The sequence below is a fragment of the Scomber scombrus genome, chromosome 15, assembly GCF_963691925.1.
Source record: "Scomber scombrus chromosome 15, fScoSco1.1, whole genome shotgun sequence".
NCBI lineage: Eukaryota > Metazoa > Chordata > Actinopteri > Scombriformes > Scombridae > Scomber > Scomber scombrus.
Window position 1 is genome coordinate 377,813 of NC_084984.1, and position 23,358 is coordinate 401,170.

The 23,358-nt window shown below is 44.8% G+C and overlaps 3 protein-coding genes across 3 annotated transcripts in view; all 3 read left to right on the forward strand.

Annotated features, from left to right (window-relative positions):
- Window positions 1-2,507, forward strand: part of LOC133995078 (molybdopterin synthase sulfur carrier subunit) — a 2,561-nt gene extending 54 nt beyond the window's left edge. The window contains exons 1-3 of the mRNA XM_062434365.1: window positions 1-51; window positions 1,756-1,880; window positions 2,371-2,507. The exon at window positions 1-51 is cut by the window's left edge and continues 54 nt beyond it. Coding sequence (XP_062290349.1) covers window positions 40-51; window positions 1,756-1,880; window positions 2,371-2,497 — 264 coding nt within the window. The 5' untranslated portion in view covers window positions 1-39 and the 3' untranslated portion in view covers window positions 2,498-2,507. The remainder of the gene's footprint in view (window positions 52-1,755; window positions 1,881-2,370) is intronic.
- Window positions 2,508-2,586: 79 nt separating this feature from the next.
- On the forward strand, window positions 2,587-8,981 carry LOC133995073 (molybdopterin synthase catalytic subunit). The gene is made up of 3 exons (XM_062434359.1): window positions 2,587-2,704; window positions 3,287-3,567; window positions 8,822-8,981. Exons 1-3 carry the CDS (start codon window positions 2,587-2,589, stop codon window positions 8,909-8,911), a joined length of 489 nt encoding a protein of 162 aa, XP_062290343.1. The 3' UTR covers window positions 8,912-8,981.
- A 3,087-nt stretch (window positions 8,982-12,068) lies between these two features.
- Window positions 12,069-22,018, forward strand: ugcg (UDP-glucose ceramide glucosyltransferase). The gene is made up of 10 exons (XM_062434348.1): window positions 12,069-12,574; window positions 15,095-15,239; window positions 15,451-15,553; window positions 15,664-15,765; window positions 15,852-15,964; window positions 17,763-17,941; window positions 18,033-18,119; window positions 18,627-18,734; window positions 18,870-18,948; window positions 20,162-22,018. The coding sequence occupies exons 1-10, from the start codon at window positions 12,477-12,479 to the stop codon at window positions 20,330-20,332; spliced, it is 1,185 nt and encodes a 394-aa protein (XP_062290332.1). The 5' UTR covers window positions 12,069-12,476; the 3' UTR covers window positions 20,333-22,018.
- Window positions 22,019-23,358: the final 1,340 nt, after the last annotated feature.

A 23,358-nucleotide genomic window follows, 5' to 3' on the forward strand; every position in this document is an offset into this window, starting at 1 on the left:
AAACATTTCTACTAAAGTTAAAAATCTGCAAATTTATTAATGACGACACACGTGAGTGTTAAACTATGTGACTAATATAATATAATGCATACTGTACTACACTATACATTAAACTGTGTATTATATATATATATATATATTAAACTATATTATATATTAAAATATTACTGTATAAACGAGGCTTTAATGTCTGAATGTGACTTTATTATTAGTGTAAAAGCGCTTTGAGTCCATCTACAGTTTATATTAAACTTTTATAATATACAAAGATAAAAAGTTGTTTCAAGAAAAACATTTTAATAAAAACATTGGGGACTATTATATTATATTATATTATATTATATTATATTATATTATATTATATTATATTATATTATATTATATTATTATATCCACATGATGCGGGACTAACACACACATTTCACCTCATGTGGATATAATATAATATAATATAAAGTAAAGTAAAGTAATATAATGTTCACTATATAACAGTATATATTATTATACTGTAGTATAGAGATGCTTCTTATACTGTATTATATTGATTGATTGATTGATTGATTGATTGATTGATATTTGTTAGTTTTTAGAAGCCGCCAGACTTCGCTCATATTTCGGCTCATTTAAACGTCTCTTTGCGCTTCAAACATGTGATCAGTCTGCATGTCTGCGGGGTTATTGATCAGTTATTGATCAGTTATTAATCAGTGATATCGATGCCGAATTGAGGACTTGTGTGTCTTTGATCAAGTGAAGCACGTTAACTTGTTATTTGAAGTAATTTTGAGACGTAACGACGTGAAAAAGTTAAAATTTGGAGATTTCCGGACGGAGATCTGCACGAGCTGATATCGTGACGTCATGGCTGACCTGCGGGTGGTTGCCCTCTGACGTCAGTGCCTCGTGAGAAGCACGTGGGGGAGAGGGGGTGTCAGCTGTTAAAGCTCAATCGACACACTGTTCATTAATTACTTTACTTATTGAATAAAATGTGCCGTTGTTTCATTATTGATCAGCTTGTTATTTTCCTGGTTAATCAATAGTTTGATTGGTTCAAAGTGTTCAGATCTGCTGTCAGTTTGACACCATTATAAACTGATCAGAACATTAATCAATGAATTAACTGATTGTTCATGTGTCACCTGATCGATCAATGATTGACAGGTCGATGACATCATAGATCAGCTTAGACATTTAAACCTGAACATCAGAAACTTTAAAATAAGTTTGGACTAATGATTAATCAATTAATGTGAGTTCCTTTATGATTATTGCATTGATTATTTAACAGAAAGAAATTATTTTAACAATCCAAAATGTTAAAATATTATATTTATTTTAATATGAGATAAAAAAGCAGCAAACCATCAGTAATCAATAATCTGTCCCCAGGTGACTGATCAGTAATCAATAATCTGTCCCCAGGCGACTGATCAGTAATCAATAACTTGTCCCCAGGTGACTGATCAGTAATCAATAATCTGTCCTCAGGTGACTGATCAGTAATCAATAATCTGTCCCCAGGTGACTGATCAGTAATCAATAATCTGTCCTCAGGTGACTGATCAGTAATCAATAATCTGTCCTCAGGTGACTGATCAGTAATTAATAATCTGTCTCCAGGTGACTGATCAGTAATCAATAATCTGCCCTCAGGTGACTGATCAGTAATCAATAATCTGTCCTCAGGTGACTGATCAGTAATCAATAATCTGTCCCCAGGTGACTGATCAGTAATCAATAATCTGCCCTCAGGTGATCGTTTTGTACTTTGCTAAAAGCGCAGAGCTGACGGGAGTGAAGGAGGAGGAGCTCGTTGCCGTGCCGACACCAATCAGTAGCCTGGAACTTTGGACTCTGTTGCTACAGCGACACCCGAGGTACCGATGCCATCACTGACATTACATCATCACTACACCTCTGTCCTGTGGTGTACCAGAGGTTCTGTCCTGTGGTGTACCAGAGGTTCTGTCCTGTGGTGTACCAGAGGTTCTGTCCCGTGGTGTACCAGAGGTTCTGTCCCGTGGTGTACCAGAGGTTCTGTCCTGTGGTGTACCAGAGGTTCTGTCCTGTGGTGTACCAGAGGTTCTGTCCCGTGGTGTACCAAAGGTTCTGTCCTGTGGTGTACCAGAGGTTCTGTCCTGTGGTGTACCAGAGGTTCTGTCCTGTGGTGTACCAGAGGCTCTGTCCCGTGGTGTACCAAAGGTTCTGTCCTGTGGTGTACCAGAGGTTCTGTCCTGTGGTGGCTTTTTATTATTCACACATGCTGCTATGAGGTCACATTACCACTGTTACACTGATGATACTGAAAACACACATTGTGTGTGTGTGTGTGTGTGTGTGTGTGTGTGTGTGTGTGTGTGTGTGTAGACTCCGCCTCCTGCAGGATCAGGTGGTGTTGGCGGTGCGTCAGCAGTACGTTGCCATCGGTGACCAGGTGCTGACTCTGGGAGACGGAGACGAGGTTGCCGTGGTGCCGCCGCTCAGCGGAGGATAACCAGACAATGGTAGTGGTTGATCCTGATCAATAAGTCTCTTGCAGCGTATTGATTACTGATTATTGATCAGCTCTGTGATGTTTCAGAGATGACGGCGTCGGAGGAGCCGAGAAATGTCTTCAAGCTGAGCCGTGATTGGCTGTCTGTACAGGAAGTGGTGGATGCCGTCAGCAGCGCTTCCTGTGGAGCCATTTCAGTTTTTATAGGTTCTGATTTCACTTTAAATCCACAAACTTTCATTTCAGTAAATACTAAAATATAATAAATGAGAATCTCTTCTTCAGTGGTTTCAGAGAAAAATTAAAGTCCTGAAAATAAAGTTGGAATATTTAGATAAGGCTCATTACATAAATTACTTTAATATCTAAAATATCCTAAAATATATTAAAATATACTAAAGTCTTATATTACAAGATAGATATTTAATTTGTCTCTGTGTAAACAAACATCTGCTCTGTGTGTGTGTGTGTGTGTGTGTGAGTGTGTGTGTGTGTCTGTGTGTGTGTCTGTGTCTGTGTCTGTGTGTGTTTGTGTGTGTGTGTGTATGTGTGTGTGTGTGTGTCTGTGTCTGTGTGTGTGTGTGTGTGTATGTGTGTCTGTGTGTGTGTCTGTGTCTGTGTGTCTGTGTCTGTGTCTGTGTGTGTGTGTGTGTGTTTGTGTATATGTGTGTGTGTGTGTGTGTGTGTGTCTGTGTGTGTGTGTGTGTGTGTATGTGTGTCTGTGTGTGTGTCTGTGTGTCTGTGTCTGTGTCTGTGTGTGTGTGTTTGTGTATATGTGTGTGTGTGCAGGTACGACCCGTGAGGACGAGTGTGACGGCAGGAAGGTGATTGGTTTAGAGTACGAGGCGTATGAGCTAATGGCCCAATCAGAGTTCAGGAAGCTGTGTGATGACATCAGAGCGCGCTGGCCAACCGTGACGCACATCTGCGTCCACCACCGCCTCGGGTGGGTGAAGGTGGGCGAGGCCAGCGTTGCCATCGCGATCTCGTCTCCTCATCGCCACGACGGCCAGCAGGCGATCCAGCACTGCATCAACCAGCTGAAAGCCAGCGTCCCCATCTGGAAGAAGGTGGGTGGAGTCAGAGCTCGCAGTCAGCTGACAGGAAACAGCTGACATTTTCTTTTTAAACTTTATTTAGATTGTTGATCAGTAACATTGGACTTATGTCACACAAAAAAAAAAAGAACAGACAACAAAATAAAGCAAAAAACAACTTTTGTTTGAACAAAGAGTAAAAATATAAAACAATGAAAATCAAACTACACATTAAAGCTGTGTGTTTATATATTATATAAACACACAGCTTTAATTATTCATGTAAAAATCACAGGATTTTAGATTCAGTAACTGAAGATAAGTGTTCAGGTGGGTTTGTTTAAAAGTGGTATAGGATGGTATAGGATGGTAGAGGATGGTAGAGGATGTATAGGATGGTAGAGGATGTTAGAGGATGGTACAGGATGGTAGGATGTATAGGATGGTAGAGGATGGTACAGGATAGTATAGGATGGTATAGGATGGTAGGATGTATAGGATGGTAGAGGATGGTATAGGATAGTATAGGATGGTATAGGACCCCTCCCTGAGCTACTACCTTATCGTGGTGGAGGGGTTTGAGTGTCCCAATGACCCCAGGAGCTCCGTTGTCGGGGGCTTTATGCCCCTGGTAGGGTCACCTAAGGCAAACAGGTCCGGGGGGAGGTACCAGACAAAGCGTAGCTCACAAAAACCCCTTATGACGAGTAAGATAAATGGAACCTCGTTTCCCCTGCCCGGACGCGGGTCACCGGGGCCCCCCCCTGGAGCCAGGCCTGGGGATGGGGCTCGATGGCGAGCGCCTGGTGGCCGGGCCTGCACCCATGGGGCCCGGCCGGGCACAGCCCGAAGAGGCAACGTGGGACCCCCTTCCCGTGGGCTCACCACCCGTAGGAGGGGCCAAAGGGGTCGGGTGCAGTGTGAGCTGGGCAGCAGCCGAAGGCGGGGACCTTGGCGGTCCGATCCTCGGCTGCAGAAGCTAGCTCTAGGGACGTGGAATGTCACCTCTCTGGCGGGGAAGGAGCCTGAGCTGGTGCGCGAGGTTGAGAAGTTCCGACTAGATATAGTCGGCCTCACCTCGACGCATAGCAAGGGCTCTGGAACCAGTCTTCTCGAGAGGGGTTGGACTCTCGTCCACTCTGGAGTTGCCATTGGTGAAAGGCGCCGGGCAGGGGTGGCAATGCTTATTGCCCCTCGGCTTGGCGCCTGTATGTTGGAGTTTACCCCAGTGGATGAAAGGGTAACCTCCCTCCGCCTTCAGGTGGGGGGACGGATCCTGACTGTTGTTTGTGCCTATGGCCCAAACAGCAGTTCAGAGTATCCACCCTTTCTGGACTCCTTGGAGGGGGTGCTGGAAAGTGCTCCCTCTGGGGATTCCATCATTCTGCTGGGGGACTTCAACGCTCACGTCGGCAGCGACAGTGAGACCTGGAAGGGTGTGATTGGGAGGAACGGCCCCCCCAATCTGAACCCGAGTGGTGTTCTGTTATTGGACTTCTGTGCTCGTCACAGATTGTCCATAACAAACACCATGTTCAAACATAAGGGTGTCCATATGTGCACTTGGCACCAGGACACCCTAGGCCGCAGTTCGATGATTGACTTTGTAGTCGTGTCGTCGGACTTGCGGCCGCATGTCTTGGACACTCGGGCAAAGAGAGGGGCGGAGCTGTCAACTGATCACCACCTGGTGGTGAGTTGGCTCCGATGGTGGGGGAGGATGCCGGTCAGACCTGGCAGACCTAAACGCATTGTGAGGGTCTGCTGGGAACGTCTGGCAGAGTCTCCTGTCAGAGAGAGCTTCAATTCCCACCTCCGGGAGAACTTTGACCATGTACCGGGGGAGGCGAGGGACATTGAGTCCGAGTGAGCCATGTTCCGTGCCTCCATTGTCAAGGCGGCCGACCGGTCCTGTGGCCGCAAGGTGGTCGGTGCCTGTCGTGGCGGCAATACCCGAACCCGCTGGTGGACACCGGCGGTGAGGGTTGCCGTCACGCTGAAGAAGGAGTCCTATAGGGCCTTTTTGGCCTGTGGGACTCCGGAGGCAGCAGGCAGGTACCGGCAGGCCAAGCGAGGGGCGGCTGCGGCGGTCGCTGAGGCAAAAACCCGGACATGGGAGGAGTTCGGTGAGGCCATGGAGAACGACTTCCGGACGGCTTCGAAGAGGTTCTGGACCACCATCCGGCGTCTCAGGAGGGGGAAGCAGTGCACTGTCAATACTGTGTATGGGGGTGACGGTGCCCTGCTGACCTCGACTCGGGACGTCGTGGATCGGTGGAAGGAATACTTCGAAGACCTCCTCAATCCCACCGACACGCCTTCCGGTAAGGAAGCAGGGCCTGGGGACCCGGGTGTGGGCTCTCCTATCTCTGGGGCTGAGGTCGCCGAGGTGGTCAAGAAGCTCCTCTGTGGCAAGGCCCCGGGGGTGGATGAGATCCGCCCGGAGTTCCTCAAGGCCCTGGATGTTTACGGGGCTGTCATGGTTGACACGACTCTGCAACATCGCGTGGACATCGGGGGCAGTGCCTCTGGATTGGCAAACTGGGGTGGTGGTCCCTCTTTTTAAGAAGGGGGACCGGAGGGTGTGTTCCAACTATAGGGGGATCACACTCCTCAGCCTCCCTGGTAAGGTCTATTCGGGGGTACTGGAGAGGAGGGTCCGTCGGATAGTCGAACCTCGGATCCAGGAGGAGCAATGTGGTTTTCGTCCGGGTCGTGGAACTGTGGACCAGCTCTACACCCTCTGCAGGATCCTTGAGGGTGCATGGGAGTTTGCCCAACCAGTCCACATGTGCTTTGTGGACTTGGAAAAGGCATTCGACCGTGTCCCTCGGGGGGTCCTGTGGGGGGTTCTCCGGGAGTACGGGGTATCGGACCCCCTGATACAGGCCGTCCGTTCCCTGTACGACCGGTGTCAGAGCCTGGTCCGCATAGCTGGTAGTAAGTCGGACTCGTTTCCGGTGGGGGTTGGACTCCGCCAGGGCTGCCCTTTGTCACCGATCCTGTTCATAATTTTTATGGACAGGATTTCTAGGCGCAGCCAGGGCGTTGAGGGGTTCCGGTTTGGTGACCTCAGGATTGGGTCACTGCTTTTTGCAGATGATGTGGTCCTGTTGGCTTCATCAGACCGTGACCTCCAACTCTCACTGGATCGGTTCGCCGCTGAGTGTGAAGCGGCCGGGATGAGAATCAGCACCTCCAAAACCGAGTCCATGGTCCTCAGCCAGAAAAGGGTGGAGTGCACCCTTCGGGTCGGGGATGAGATTCTGCCCCAAGTGGAGGAGTTCAAGTACCTCGGTCATCCGGAAGGGGCTCGGAGTAGACCCGCTGCTCCTCCGCGTTGAGAAGAGCCAGTTGAGGTGGCTCAGGCATCTAGTTAGGATGCCTCCCGGACGCCTCCCGGGTGAGGTGTTCAGGGCACGTCCCACCGGTAGGAGACCCGGGGAAGACCCAGGACACGCTGGAGAGACTATGTCTCTCGGCTGGCCTGGGAACGCCTCGGGATCCCCCGGGAAGAGCTGGACGAAGTGGCTGGGGAGAGGGAAGTCTGGGTTTCCCTGCTTAGGCTGCTGCCCCCGCGACCCGACCCCGGATAAGCGGAAAGAAGATGGATGGATGGATGGATGGTATAGGATGTATAGGATGGTATAGGATGGTAGAGGATGGTACAGGATGGTATAGGATGGTATAGGATGGTAGAGGATGGTATAGGATGGTAGAGGATGGTATAGGATGGTAGAGGATGGTATAGGATGGTATAGGATGGTAGAGGATGTATAGGATGGTAGAGGAGGGCATAGGATGATATAGAATGGTATAGGATGGTACAGGATGGTATAGGATGGTAGAGGATGGTATAGGATGGTAAAGGATGGTATAGGATGGTAAAGGATGGTATAGGATGGTACAGGATGGTATAGGATGGTATAGGATGGTAGAGGATGGTATAGGATGGTAAAGGATGGTATAGGATGGTAGAGGATGGTATAGGATGGTACAGGATGGTATAGGATGGTATAGGATGGTAGAGGATGGTATAGGATGGTAAAGGATGGTATAGGATGGTACAGGATGGTATAGGATGGTAGAGGATGTATAGGATGGTATAGGATGGTAGAGGATGTATAGGATGGTACAGGATGGTACAGGAAGGTATAGGATGGTACAGGATGGTATAGGATGGTAGAGGATGTATAGGATGGTATAGGATGGTATAGGATGTATAGGGTGGTATAGGATGGTACAGGATGGTAGAGGATGGTAGAGGATGGTAGAGGATGGTACAGGATGGTAGGATGGTATAGGATGTATAGGGTGGTATAGGATGGTATAGGATGGTACAGGATGGTAGAGGATGGTATAGGATGGTAGAGGATGTATAGGATGGTAGGATGGTAGAGGATGTAGAGGATGGTAGAGGATGGTAGAGGATGGTATAGGATGGTACAGGATGGTAGGATGGTAGGATGGTACAGGATGGTAGAGGATGTATAGGATGGTATAGGATGGTAGGATGGTAGAGGATGGTAGAGGGTGGTACAGGATGGTACAGGATGGTAGAGGATGGTACAGGATGGTACAAGATGGTACAGGATGGTACAGGATGGTAGAGGATGTATAGGATGGTAGAGGATGTATAGGATGGTATAGGATGGTACAGGATGGTAGAGGATGTATAGGATGGTAGAGGATGGTAGAGGATGGTATAGGATGGTACAGGATGTTATAGGATGGTAGAGGATGTATAGGATGGTATAGGATGGTACAGGATGGTAGAGGATGGTATAGGATGGTACAGGATGGTAGAGGATGGTATAGGATGGCAGAGGATGGCAGAGGATGGTATAGGATGGTAGAGGATGGTATAGGATGGCAGAGGATGGCAGAGGATGGTATAGGATGGTAGAGGATGGTAGAGGATGGTAGAGGATAGTATAGGATGGTAAAGGATGGTATAGGATGGTACAGGATGGTAGAGGATGGTATAGGGTGGTATAGGATGGTACAGGATTGTACAGGATGTTATAGGATGGTAGAGGATGGTAGAGGATGGTATAGGATGGTAGAGGATGGTATAGGATGGTAGAGGATGGTACAGGATGGTACAGGATGGTAGAGGATGGCAGAGGATGGCAGAGGATGGTACAGGACGGTACAGGACGGTAGAGGACGGTATAGGACGGTATAGGATGGTATAGGTTAAACTCACTAAAACTAAACTAAAATTTAAAAAAAACTGACAAACTAAATAAAAATAAAAGCTAACAACTCGTGCTGTGATTCGCAGGAAGTTTACGACACGCAGGAGGCGAGCTGGAAGGAGAACGCTGAGTGTCCCTGGACCGCTGCCCGAGACCCCCACCCTGCCAATCAATAACCAATGATCAATGATCAATGAATTTCAGTCTGACATGTTGGTGGAAATAAACTGAAGGTTATTAATAAAACAGTGAGTTTATGTTTGTTCTTGTTTGTTTATGAATCATAGATACATAAAAAGATTAAAGGTTAAAATCTGTTCTCAGTAAAATATAAAAATACAAAAACTGACCAACAAACACTCAGCTGCTCTCTACCATTAAAGTTCACTTCATGTAAAGTATTACTGAGTGAGTGAGTTAGTCTGTTGGTGAGTGAGTTAGTCTGTTAGTGAGTGACTGAGTTAGTCTGTTAGTGAGTGAGTTAGTCTGTTAGTGAGTGACTGAGTTAGTCTGTAAGTGAGTGAGTTAGTCTGTTAGTGAGTGACTGAGTTAGTCTGTTAGTGAGTGAGTTAGTCTGTTAGTGAGTGAGTTAGTCTGTAAGTGACTTAGTGAGTTAGCTTGTCTCAGCTACAGTTATTCCATTATACGGTTCTAGCTCTACTCTGCTCTACTGGGTTTTGGTGCCAGGTGGTTCTCCATTACTTCATAGTTCCTCCTCAACGTGGGGCGGGGTCGTCATAGCAACGCTGCATTAAACTGCCGTGACTTTGTTTTATACGCGACACAAACACATAAACAATAGAGTACATGGAGGTGATGGTCTGAGCCTTTTTGTCACACACAAAGAGAAGAGAAACGAATCTGTAGGTGACGATATTTAAAAATGGCGGGTTTGATTCTTGTGTGGGACGGCTCATGACTCTTCCAGCAACAACTCTTCTGACCAATCAGTGGCCAGCAGTCTGTTGACGTCACATTTTAGTACAGGCTCGCTTGGAACCTCGGCACGGTACTAAAAAAGTACCAGGTACCAGGTACTATCCCTGATGGAGCAGCAGGTACCAGGTACTATCCCTGATGGAGGAGTAGCAGGTACCAGGTACTATCCCTGATGGAGGAGCAGCAGGTACCAGGTACTATCCCTGATGGAGCAGGAGGTACCAGGTACTATCCCTGATGGAGGAGCAGCAGGTACCAGGTACTATCCCTGATGGAGCAGCAGGTACCAGGTACTATCCCTGATGGAGGAGCAGGTACCAGGTACTATCCCTGATGGAGGAGCAGCAGGTACCAGGTACTATCCCTGATGGAGACGCAGCAGGTACCAGGTACTATCCCTGATGGAGGAGCAGCAGGTACCAGGTACTATCCCTGATGGAGCAGCAGGTACCAGGTACTATCCCTGATGGAGGAGCAGGTACCAGGTACTATCCCTGATGGAGACGCAGCAGGTACCAGGTACTATCCCTGATGGAGGAGCAGCAGGTACCAGGTACTATCCCTGATGGAGCAGCAGCAGGTACCAGGTACTATCCCTGATGGAGGAGCAGGTACCAGGTACTATCCCTGATGGAGCAGCAGGTACCATCCCTGATGGAGCAGCAGCAGGTACCAGGTACTATCCCTGATGGAGCAGCAGGTACCAGGTACTATCCGTGATGGAGGAGCAGGTACCAGGTACTATCCCTGATGGAGCAGCAGGTACCATCCCTGATGGAGCAGCAGCAGGTACCAGGTGCTATCCCTGATGGAGCAGCAGGTACCAGGTGCTATCCCTGATGGAGCAGCAGGTACCAGGTACTATCCCTGATGGAGCAGCAGGTACCAGGTGCTATCCCTGATGGAGCAGCAGCAGGTACCAGGTGCTATCCCTGATGGAGCAGCAGGTACCAGGTACTATCCCTGATGGAGGAGCAGCAGGTACCAGGTACTATCCCTGATGGAGGAGCAGGTACCAGGTACTATCCCTGATGGAGCAGCAGGTACCATCCCTGATGGAGCAGCAGCAGGTACCAGGTACTATCCCTGATGGAGCAGCAGGTACCAGGTACTATCCGTGATGGAGGAGCAGGTACCAGGTACTATCCCTGATGGAGCAGCAGGTACCATCCCTGATGGAGCAGCAGCAGGTACCAGGTGCTATCCCTGATGGAGCAGCAGGTACCAGGTGCTATCCCTGATGGAGCAGCAGGTACCAGGTACTATCCCTGATGGAGCAGCAGGTACCAGGTGCTATCCCTGATGGAGCAGCAGCAGGTACCAGGTGCTATCCCTGATGGAGCAGCAGGTACCAGGTACTATCCCTGATGGAGGAGCAGCAGGTACCAGGTACTATCCCTGATGGAGCAGCAGGTACCATCCCTGATGGAGCAGCAGCAGGTACCAGGTACTATCCCTGATGGAGCAGCAGCAGGAACCAGGTACTATCCCTGATGGAGCAGCAGGTACCAGGTACTATCCCTGATGGAGGAGCAGCAGGTACCAGGTACTATCCCTGATGGAGGAGCAGCAGGTACCAGGTACTATCCCTGATGGAGGAGCAGGTACCAGGTACTATCCCTGATGGAGGAGCAGCAGGTACCAGGTACTATCCCTGATGGAGGAGCAGGTACCAGTTACTATCCCTGATGGAGCAGCAGGTACCAGGTACTATCCCTGATAGAGCAGCAGGTACCAGGTACTATCCCTGATGGAGCAGCAGGTACCAGGTACTAACCCTGATGGAGGAGCAGGTACCAGGTACTATCCCTGATGGAGGAGCAGGTACCAGGTACTATCCCTGATGGAGCAGCAGGTACCAGGTACTATCCCTGATGGAGCAGCAGGTACCAGGTACTATCCCTGATGGAGCAGCAGGTACCAGGTACTATCCCTGATGGAGCCAAGTAGTGCCCCATTAGTTGCGTGTTTCTTTATTTGGATTTTCATTCTTTGTTTATTTACATTAATAATAAAAACACAAAGTGCACTGAGTCACACTGAAGAGAAGAAAAGTTCAACAAATCAAAGTCCAGCCTGTGTGCTGACTGACCTCAGAGGGAGGAGAACCTTATCTGTAACCAGTCACAGTAAAACAAATAAAGCACAGCCCATAATGTGAAGCTGATATAAAACCAGTCTGACCATTAATAATAATATAAAACCAGTCTGACAATTAATAATAATATAAAACCAGTCTGACCATTAATAATAATATAAAACCAGTCTGACCATTAATAATAATATAAAACCAGTCTGATCATTAATAATAACATAAAACCAGTCTGACCACCAAGCTGAACTGGTTTAGACTGTTTGTTTACATTGCTCTCTATCTCTCTGTATGTGTGTGTACATATAGATATATAGTTTAGATCCAGCAGGTGGCGGTAATGAGACATTTCGTGTTCCCTCCGTCAGTAGAGCAGCAGCAGAAGAAGCAGACAGGAAGTGGCCGGTACTCCCCCGCCTCTCTCCGGTAGGTCAGCTGACCGTCAGCCGGTCTGCTGTCAACCTGCTGGTTTTCCGCACCGTGACCCGGACAACAGCACCGAGGCCCCGCGTCTCTGTGTCCCCTCCGCCGGAGCTCCTGACCCGGACACTCCCGCTGCTCGCTCCCCGCTGTCAGCTGCGGATCCTCGGCCTGAACTGAGCCGAGCTCTCGGTAGCCCGGACCCCGGCCCCGGTACCCAGGGCTTCTCTCCCCCGGCCCCCCGGCTCCCCGGCTCCCCCTCCCCGGTTCCCCGGTTCCCCGGTCCCGGCATGGCTCTGCTGGAGCTCGCCATGCAGGGTCTGGCCGTGTTCGGCTTCATCCTGTTCTGCGTGCTGTGGATGATGCACCTCATGTCCATCATCTATGTGTAAGTTCTACCTGAGCTGCTTCCTCACTCAAACATGAACTAACATTATAACATTATAACATTATAACATTATAATAACATTATAGTAACATTATTATAACATTATAATAACATTATAGTAACATTATAATTACATTAAACTAACATTATAGTAACTGTCAGCCCTAGCTGTTACGGTCTCACTGGTGACCGTGTTAACTTGTGACTTCTCTTAAAAAGCCTTTCTGGTTTAATCCTTTTTTAAATATATACTCATCTGTGTTTTAATGTCTAAGTATCTAACCCATTAATGTAAGTTCACAAATCAATGTTTGTGTTCAGAAGACTCATTCACCTTAAGATGTGAGACAGTCACCAGTTAACACGGTCACCAGTTAGATCGTAACACCGGCTCTCTGCTAGCTGCTAGCTGTTGGGCGTTTTCCTCGTTAGCGGCTAGCTGTTAGCTGTTAGCTTAGCTACGGCAGTTGGGCTCCGTGTAACTCCTGGAAACAGACTGATGTTATTAATAAACACATTATTATCCAGGTGTGAGCGTTTATAACGGAGCTGTGTGTGTTTATTAGTCAGTTCTGGGCTTTGGCCCGTTAGCATTAGCTCGTTAGCATCAGCTGCTTCCTGAAATAAACATCAGCAGAGTAATAAAGATGAATTGAGCAGACGCTGTTTACATGTTAGAGACACAAACATGGTGTTATTGGACTGTTGTTAGACACTCTTTAATTAAACACGTAACAACATTTAACTGAGTGTTTGGATGTAATAATAAGTAAAATAATACTGTAATACTACTATAATACTGCTGTAATACTACTATAATAATACCTATAATTACTGCTGTAATACTACTATAATTACTGCTGTAATACTACTATAATACTACTATAATACTGCTGTAATACTACTATAATACTGCTGTAATACTACCTTTAATACTGCTGTAATACTACTATAATACTGCTGTAATACTACTATAATACTACTATAATACTGCTGTAATACTACTATAATACTGCTGTAATACTACTATAATACTACTATAATTACTGCTGTAATACTACCTTTAATACTGCTGTAATACTACTATAATACTACTATAATACTGCTGTAATACTACTATAATACTGCTGTAATACTACTATAATACTACTATAATTACTGCTGTAATACTACTATAATACTACTATAATACTACTATAATTACTGCTGTAATACTACTATAATACTACTATAATACTACTATAATTACTGCTGTAATACTACTATAATACTACTATAATACTGCTGTAATACTACTGTAATAATACCTATAATACTACTATAATACTACTATAATACTGCTGTAATACTGCTGTAATACTGTAATATAGAGTAACTATTATAATACTGCAGTAATATAGAGTAACTATTATAATACTGCAGTAATATAGAGTAACTATTATAATACTGCAGTAATATAGAGTAACTATTATAATACTGCAGTAATATAGAGTAACTATAGTGTAGGAGTGTGATATGAAGCAACCTGAGGTTTTCCTGCCCCGACTGGTTCAGAAGGTGACTCACTAAATACCTTCACAGATTTTGTAATGTTGTAAAATCAGATTCTGAAATCCTGAAGATGACAAACTGAACACACACGCACTCACACACACACGCACTCACACACACACACACACACACACACACACACACACACACACACACACACACACACACAGAGTGAACCAGTCTGTCGAGATTTAAAAGGATCAATTTATGTAATGTTTAATCTGAAACACTTTACAATGTGTTTACTGCTCACACACACACACACACACACACACACACACACCTACACACACACACACACACACACACACCTACACCCACACACACACATACACACACTCACACACACACACACACACACACACACACACACCTACACACACACACACACACCTACACCCACACACACACACACACACACTCACACTCACTCACACTCACACACACACACACCTACACACACACACACACACACACACACACCTACACACACACACACACACACACCTACACCCACACACACACACCTACACCCCCACACACACACCTACACCCCCACACACACACACACACACCTACACCCACACACACACACACACACACCTACACACACACACACCTACACACACACACACACACCTACACACACACACACACACACACACCTACACACACACACAGACACACACACACACACACACACACACGCACGCATACAAACGCACACACACACACACACACACTCTCACACACACACACACACACACACACACTCTCACACACACACACATACACACACACACACATACACACACACACACACACACACACAGACACACACAGACACACACACACACAGACACACTCTCTCACACACACACTCTCTCACACACACACACACATACACACACACACACACACACACACACACTCTCAATCACAGACTCACTCTCTGACCTCTTCCTGCAGGCGTCTCCACCTCCACAGGAAGAGGTCAGAGGTCAAGCAGCCGTTCCTGCAGATGTTGGGAGTTTCTCTGCTGAAGCCGCTGAAAGGAGTCGACCCCAATCTGATCTCCAACCTGGAGACCTTCTTTACCCTGGATTACCCCAAGGTGAGCTAACTGCCCCAACTGTTACCCTGCTACCCTGCTACTGCCCCTGCTACCCTGTTACTGCCCCTGTTACCCTGTTACCCTGCTACTGCCCTGCTACCCTGTTACTGCCCCTGCTACCCTGTTACTGCCCCTGTTACCCTGTTACTGCCCCTGTTACCCTGTTACCCTGTTATTGCCCCTGTCTGTACTGACTGAGTGTGTGTTGCAGTATGAGGTCCTGCTGTGTGTCCAGGATCAGGACGATCCAGCCGTGGACGTCTGTAAGAAACTTCTGGGAAAATATCCAAACGTGGACGCTCGACTGTTTATTGGTGAGGAGACGCTTTGTTTACTTAGCGTTAGCATTAGCGTTAGCAGCTGGCCTCAGTCTTTGGTTCAGAGCTAATCAGCTAACGTTCGCATCTGTGGTTCTGTTTTTTAGGCGGGAAAAAAGTGGGAATCAACCCAAAGATCAACAACCTGATGCCGGGATACGAAGGAGCCAAATACGGGCTGGTGTGGATCTGTGACAGCGGCATCAGAGGTAGCACGACTTCCTGTTGGAGGGTCACACACTGACTCCTCCATGCTAACGCTAACTGTGTGTGTGTGTGTGTGTGTGTGTGGCAGTGAAACCCGACACCCTGACAGATATGACCAATCAGATGACAGAGAAGGTGGGATTGGTCCATGGCTTGCCGTACGTCGCTGACCGTCAGGGCTTCGCCGCTACGCTGGAGCAGGTGAGGCTGCCATGCTAACACTGTGCTAACACCGTGCTAATACTGTGCTAACACCGTGCTAACACTGTGCTAACACCGTGCTAATACTGTGCTAACACCGTGCTAACTCTGTTATGTAGCATCATGTTAGCCTTTGAAGCTAATGTGATGGGTTTTTTAAGCTCCTGAAAATGTGAACTTCAAATAACTTTATTGTACAAAGTGAACAGAAACACAGCTGGAACATTTAAATCAGATGTTGACACACTGAGGACCAGGACCGGATCGGTAACGCCGGTAGAGCCGGTGGTCCTATCGGGTCTAGAGGAGCCAGTGAGAGGAACCCGGGGCTTCATTGAAGGCTGATTACGTCACAGCGCTGTGTGAAGGCTCCTTCTTGTCTCTGTTTGGAGGACTCATCGCTACGATCCTTTGCGCGCCGCTGCTCAGTCCTGAAAAACAATCGGCAGCCGACGGAGCCGCTTCTCCTCTTCCTCCAGAACAAGGAAGACTAAAAATAAAATCAGAAATTTTCTGGCTCAATCATTTAATAAACTTTCTTTCTACTCTTTCACTTCCTTTTGTTTTTCCGCTCTTACTGTCGCCTGAGCGGAAGAAATCGTGACGTAACGGTAAGAGCGGGAACATCTGGTGACGCAACCAGGAAGTTCTCCGAAGGCGAGACCGTTTAACGGAAGGAGTCGCCTTCGGAGCCTCTGAACTGGGACACAGCTATGGAAACGTAGAGACAGTTTGGTGGCTGCTGCAGTTCTGATGGTTCTTTGCTCCGTTAGACCTTCCAGCGCTTATTCAGCCGCTGTCCTGGTTTCTCCTCGCTGCTCTTCACACTGTAGTTAACCCCAAACCTTCCCGGAGGAGCTGGACTAGCTGGGAACCTGATGGGCTGCAGGTAGCAGAACACCAAACTAGAGAAGAACCAGAGAGCTGATTCAGGATCAATAACCTGATACAGGATCAATAGGCTGATTCATGATCAATAACCTGATACAGGATCAATAAGCTTATTCATGATCAATAACCTGATACAGGATCAATAAGCTGATTCATGATCAATAAACTGATTCATGATCAATAACCTGATACAGGATCAATAAGCTGATTCATGATCAATAACCTGATTCATGATCAATAAGCTGATTCATGATCAATAACCTGATTCATGATCAATAACCTGATACAGGATCAATAAACTGATTCATGATCAATAACCTGATACAGGATCAATAAGCTGATTCATGATCAATAAGCTGATTCATGATCAATAACCCGGTTATTGACCAGCAGTTATCTATCAGCTGTTATCGACCAGCGGTTATTGATCAGCAGGTATTGACCAGCAGGTATTGATCAGCTGTTATTGATCAGCTGTTATCGATCAGCTGTTATCGATCAGCTGTTATTGACCAGCAGGTATTGATCAGCTGTTATTGATCAGCGGTTATTGATCAGCTGTTATTGACCAGCATGTATTGACCAGCAGGTATTGATCAGCAGGTATTGATCAGCTGTTATCCATCAGCGGTCATTGATCAGCGGTTATCGATCAGCTGTTATCGATCAGCTGTTATTGACCAGCAGGTATTGATCAGCTGTTATTGACCAGCAGGTATTGACCAGCATGTATTGATCAACTGTTATTGACCAGCAGGTATTAACTAGCAGGTATTGATCAGCGGTTATTGATCAGCTGTTATTGACCAGCAGGTTTTGATCAGCTGTTATTGACTAGCAGGTATTGACCAGCAGGTATTAATCAGCGGTTATTGATCAGCTGTTACTAACGCTAACGTGTCCCCAGGTGTATTTCGGAACTTCCCATCCTCGCTCCTACATCTCTGCTAACGTGACGGGTATAAAGTGCGTGACTGGGATGTCGTGTCTGATGAGGAAGGACGTGCTGGATCAGGCCGGCGGATTGGTCGCATTCGCCCAATACATCGCCGAAGATTACTTCATGGCTAAAGCTATCGCTGACAGGTTAGCATGCTAACAGCTAGCACGTGTTAATGACGTGTTTTTAATAAAGTTTATTTAAACATGAAAGGTGTTAACGGTCTCTCTCCTGCAGAGGATGGAAGTTCTCCATGGCAACGCAGGTCGCTCTGCAGAACTCTGGCTCGTACTCCATTGGTCAATTCCAGTCTCGGATGATCAGGTGACCTCACAGCTCCTTCTCTGATTGGCTGCTTTTATTTCATTTGAATGTTTGTTGTTGTTTTTTCTTAAATTAAAGAACTGATTACTCCCGCCTCTATAAACAAAAATCAGCCAATCAGAGGAGGGGAGTTCTCTGTACTGATTGGCTGACGATGATGGTGATGATGAAAAGTTTTCAGCCAATGAGGAGAGAGATCTCGTGATTGGCTGATTTTTATTGTACAATAAATACAACACAACAAATAAATACAATTTTAAAGTAATAATTTTATGGAAGACATAAAAAACTATAATTTCGTCGTCATTGACTAAAAATGATCAAACTGATAATTAGTAAATAAAACATCTTATTCAAAGTTTTATTGAGCTCACTCTGCTCTGATTGGTCGGCCTGTTGGAGTGGAAACACCTTAGCAACCAGCTTAGCAACCAGTTTAGTTTTTGAACTTTGACCTCTGACATCAGAGCAGGGTGTGTGTATATTAATGTGTGTGTGTGTGTGCAGGTGGACTAAGCTGAGGATCAACATGCTTCCTGGTACTGTGTTGGAGCCGGTCTCTGAGTGTTTCCTGGCGAGCCTCATCATTGGCTGGGCAGCTCATCATGTGTTCAGGTACTGAGCCAATCACAGAGCAGCTGCTGCCTCCTTTAAACATATTTTATCATTTATTGATCGTCAATATTCTGTCAATGAATTATTACAATTCTGTTTGTTTGTGTGTGTGTGTTTGTGTGTGTGTGTGTGTAGGTGGGACATGATGGTGTTCTTCATGTGTCACTGTCTGGCCTGGTTTCTATCAGATTACATCCAGCTGACTGGAGTCCAGGTGTGTTTTTATTTATTTATAAATATTTAATATCTGGATCAGTGACGTTTCTTAGTCTCCATGAGGTTTAGTTTAAATTTAAAGGGTTAAAATGTGAAAATAAACGTATGAATAACTTCACACATTCTTTTTTTGTGGACCCAGCATCAAATTTCTGCTTTTAATCCATTTAGAGAGAATATATTAGAGGATTATGGCAAAAATGTCTAAGTGGTGTAACCATAAAAACTTTGTACAAAATAACTCAACTTGCTTAAAAACAGTAAATAGTCAATAAAACACCATATCAACTAGTTTGGCATGATCTTACATTATAACTTTTATATTAAATAAAGGTAATGGAATACTATTGTTCTACATATTAAATTTACTCTGGTAACCATGGAGATCAGGAAACATTTACATGTTTTAAATGAAGTCATTATTAGTATAAGTCCACTTAAATACACTGTAGGTGATAATATATGTAATATTTATCATTCTTTTGTGGTTACACCATTTGACATTTTCAGGAGCATTCAGTCTTACTTTTGGTACAAAATGGTGCAAATGTCATTTCAAATGATATAAAACCAACAAAAATACTAAATGTACATTTTAACAAACCTGATGCTGCTTTTAAAACTAGTTTAACTGATTTATGAATTCATCATCTTACCAACATTTATTATTACTGACCCACGTTCCTCTTGTTCATACTGACTAATAAAAGATGCCGTTTAAAACTAGTTTTTAAGATCTGTTTAAGGTCTTTTTCTGTATTCATCCATTTATAAAACAATTATTAAAACAATAAAACCTTAATTACACATTGATGCAGTTTTCTCTTATTGATCTTTATTTAATATATTGATTATATTGAACTGGGCGTAACTCGGACGTCCATGATGTCTTGCTGCGGAGCCGCTGAGTTCAGTCTGAATTTATCTCCTATAAAACCAACAAAAATACTAAATGTACATTTTAACAAACCTGATGCTGCTTTAAAACTAGTTTTAACTGATTTATGAATTCATCATCTTACCAACATTTATTAGTTACTGACCCATATAGCAGCTGTTTATAATGACTAATAAAAGGTGTCTTCAAAAGGAGCAAACTCTTTACTTTCATAATTGATTAGTTTTTCTCAGCCAGTATAAATCAGAGGCAGCTTCAGGTGTGTAGATGATGAAGGCTGTTTCTGATTGGTTGTTGTTGATGACATCATCAGGGCGGCCCGCTGTGCTTCTCTAAGCTGGACTTCGCCGTCGCCTGGTTCATCAGAGAGTCCATGGCCGTGCAGATCTTCCTGTCGGCTCTGTGGGACCCCACCATCAGCTGGAGGACCGGACGCTACCGGCTGCGCTGCGGCGGCACCGCCGAGGAGATCCTCGATGTTTAGTTACCACGGCAACCGCCTGCACCTTCCTCTCCATCCTACTTATCATCCTCATCCTCCCGTCAATGAACGGAGAGGATCCCAGAGAGAGACTGACATTCATGTTTCTGTTTTATATGAGAACAACTGATGTGTGTGTGTTACTGTGAGTGTGTGTGTGTGTGTGTTACTGTGAGTGTTTGAGTGTGTGAGTGTGTGAGTGTGTGAGTGTTTGAGTGTGTGAGTGTGTGAGACTATTTATGTTTCTTTTTTGGTGCTAAAACTAAACGATGCCAGAAGAAGCCGATAATGATGAAAGAAGGAAAAACAGGTCGGAGTGAGAGATCGCACTGAATCGTCTGATCTTTGATCGGAACTGATAACTCCCGCCTCTCAAATCAGAAATCTGCCAATCAGAGGAGAGGATTTACATTTCTCTGTGCTGATTGGCTGATGATGGGTTTTTTCTGCTGGCTTCAAAATGTTTCATGTTTTTGTTTTTTTTGTTTTTTGAAGAAAATTAAAATAATTGTTTACGCTTAGCTTAACGAGCTCGTTAAGTCTGAGTGACAGCTGTCAATCAAACAGGCTGCAGCAGCGCGACGTGTTGCTGATCTTTGAGTTTCTTCGTATTTTAACGTTTTTCAGCTGGGTTTTACGAGAGAAAAAAAGCATAAATAATTTCTGAGCTGCGTTAAAAAAAACTTTATTCAGTCGTTTATTTGAACAGAAGCACAAATATTTTCTCCTGTTTGTGACGTCCAGCATCCAGAAATTACATGTTAATTAAACTATTAATTAATTAATTAAACATTTAGATCCTGATGAAGATGATGAAGATGATCTCGCTTCGTCACATTCAGGAGAAAATGTTTCTTCTTAATTATTAAATGTAAAAACAGTTTTGATTGTTGCAGCTTTAGCGTAAAAAACAAAAATATGAAAAGATTTCAGCCAATGAGGAGACGGATCTCGTGATTGGCTGATTTGTTTTTTGTCTTTAAATAAATAAAAATTTAAAAAATGAAAAAAAAAATAATTTTATGGAAGACAGACCATAAAGACATTTCATTTTCAATTTTTTCGTCTTTGATTAAAAATGATCAAACTGATATTTTGTAAATTAAAAAATGTAAAAATTAAAAAAGTCTCATAAACGAGATTTTTTTTCTTCATTTTTTTATTTACAAAATCAGGAAAAAAAACAGAAGAAGAATGAATGAAAAGATATTTATTACAATACATGAGAAGACTGAACGTCTCAGTGACATCACAGTGAGTTAAAGCGTTGCCATGGAAACACGCTGTTTTGTTTTTTTAGTTTCCCCGACCAAGAAATAAATAAATAAATAAAGAGTAGTTTCAGATTTCAGCACTGAGGTAATTCCAGTATTCTGACACGGTCGAAACATTTCATACAAAACAAACAAACGGACCAAAACAGGAAACACTAAAACTAACCGCCATTTCTGTGTGTGTGTTGCTTTACCGTTAGCTGTTAGCATAGCTCAGTGGGGGGGGGGGGTGTAGGGGGGGTTTGGTTGATGACATCACCTTCCAGTCGGACGAACCCCCCCCCTCCCCCTTGTTGTCGTCAGATTTTGTTTATTGTTGTTTTTTTAATGATCTGCTGTAGTCTGCGAACCGACCAATCACAGGTGAGGATTGTGTCAACACAGGAACAATAAAGTTTTATTCATTCAAAGTCGACTTTTTGGAGTGGGCGTGGTTTGTTGTAGAGGGGGCGGGGCTTGTATGAACGGAACATGGCCATTGGTCGTCGGGTGATTTGTTGTTTTCAGTAATTCATGCTACAACTTCCTGTCACCCTTTCAAAATAAGTTGTTTCTCTAAACGCTGAAAAATATTTGATACAATCAAATAATAAAAGTTAATAATAATTAACTGATAATAATAATAATGAGCCCAGCTTCACATTCAGTAGCATAAAAAACCTAAAACTGTAAGAAGTCTGTCAGGGTCAAAGGTCACAGGAACCGTCAAAGGTCACAGGAACCGTCAAAGGTCACAGGAACAGTCAAAGGTCACAGGAACAGTCAAAGGTCACAGGAACAGTCAAAGGTCACAGGAACAGTCAAAGGTCACAGGTCAAAGGTCACAGGAACCGTCAAAGGTCACAGGAACAGTCGCAGGTCAAAGGTCACAGGAACAGTCGCAGGTCAAAGGTCACAGGAACAGTCAAAGGTCACAGGAACAGTCAAAGGTCACAGGAACCTTCACAGGAACAGTCAAAGGTCACAGGAACAGTCGCAGGTCAAAGGTCACAGGAACAGCTTCACTCCCAGAAATATTAACATCTTTTTTAAAACTTTATAGGAAAAAATTGTCAAACTGAACACAAACAGGAAGTTTAATCAGAGGTCAGAGGGCAAACTGGGCGTCTGCAGCTTCCTGTGTTTTTTGGCTTGTTTCCTGTTCAACGTAAACAGCTCTTCAAAATAAAAGCACATTTCCTTAACAGAAAAACAAAAAACAAACAATTTGAATTAAATATGTTTTTAATAGAAAAAAAGGCGGGACATCTGCTGAAGATCGACCAATCACTGCTCAGCTTGACACACACACACACACACACACAGATACGGTTACACACACGTTTAAATACACACACGCAGGTACGACAGGTGGGCGGGGCTTACAGTATAAATACATTCGTGATTATAAAACCCTCCCACAGGACGACGGTTACCATGACGATTATCCAACTACGTGGAAAAATCCTACAAAAAATCCAAAGTCGGAGAAACGGCGACCCGCCACCGAACGCCACGTAAAAAAACCAAAAACCAGCAGAAGAAGAAGAAATAAGGCACAGAAGAAAAAACGACTCAGCCAATCAGACGACAGCGTGAGAGGCACGTCATCAACATCCCATAATAACAACACCCAAGGTTTTTATAATCCGCAAAAAAATGTCTTTAGATTCAGAAGTTTGTAAAAAATTTAAAATCACCAAAAAAAAAAAAATCTTAAAAAGAGAAAAAAAAAATTCAAAATTATTTTTAATTTGTAATTTTTGCTTTTAACTG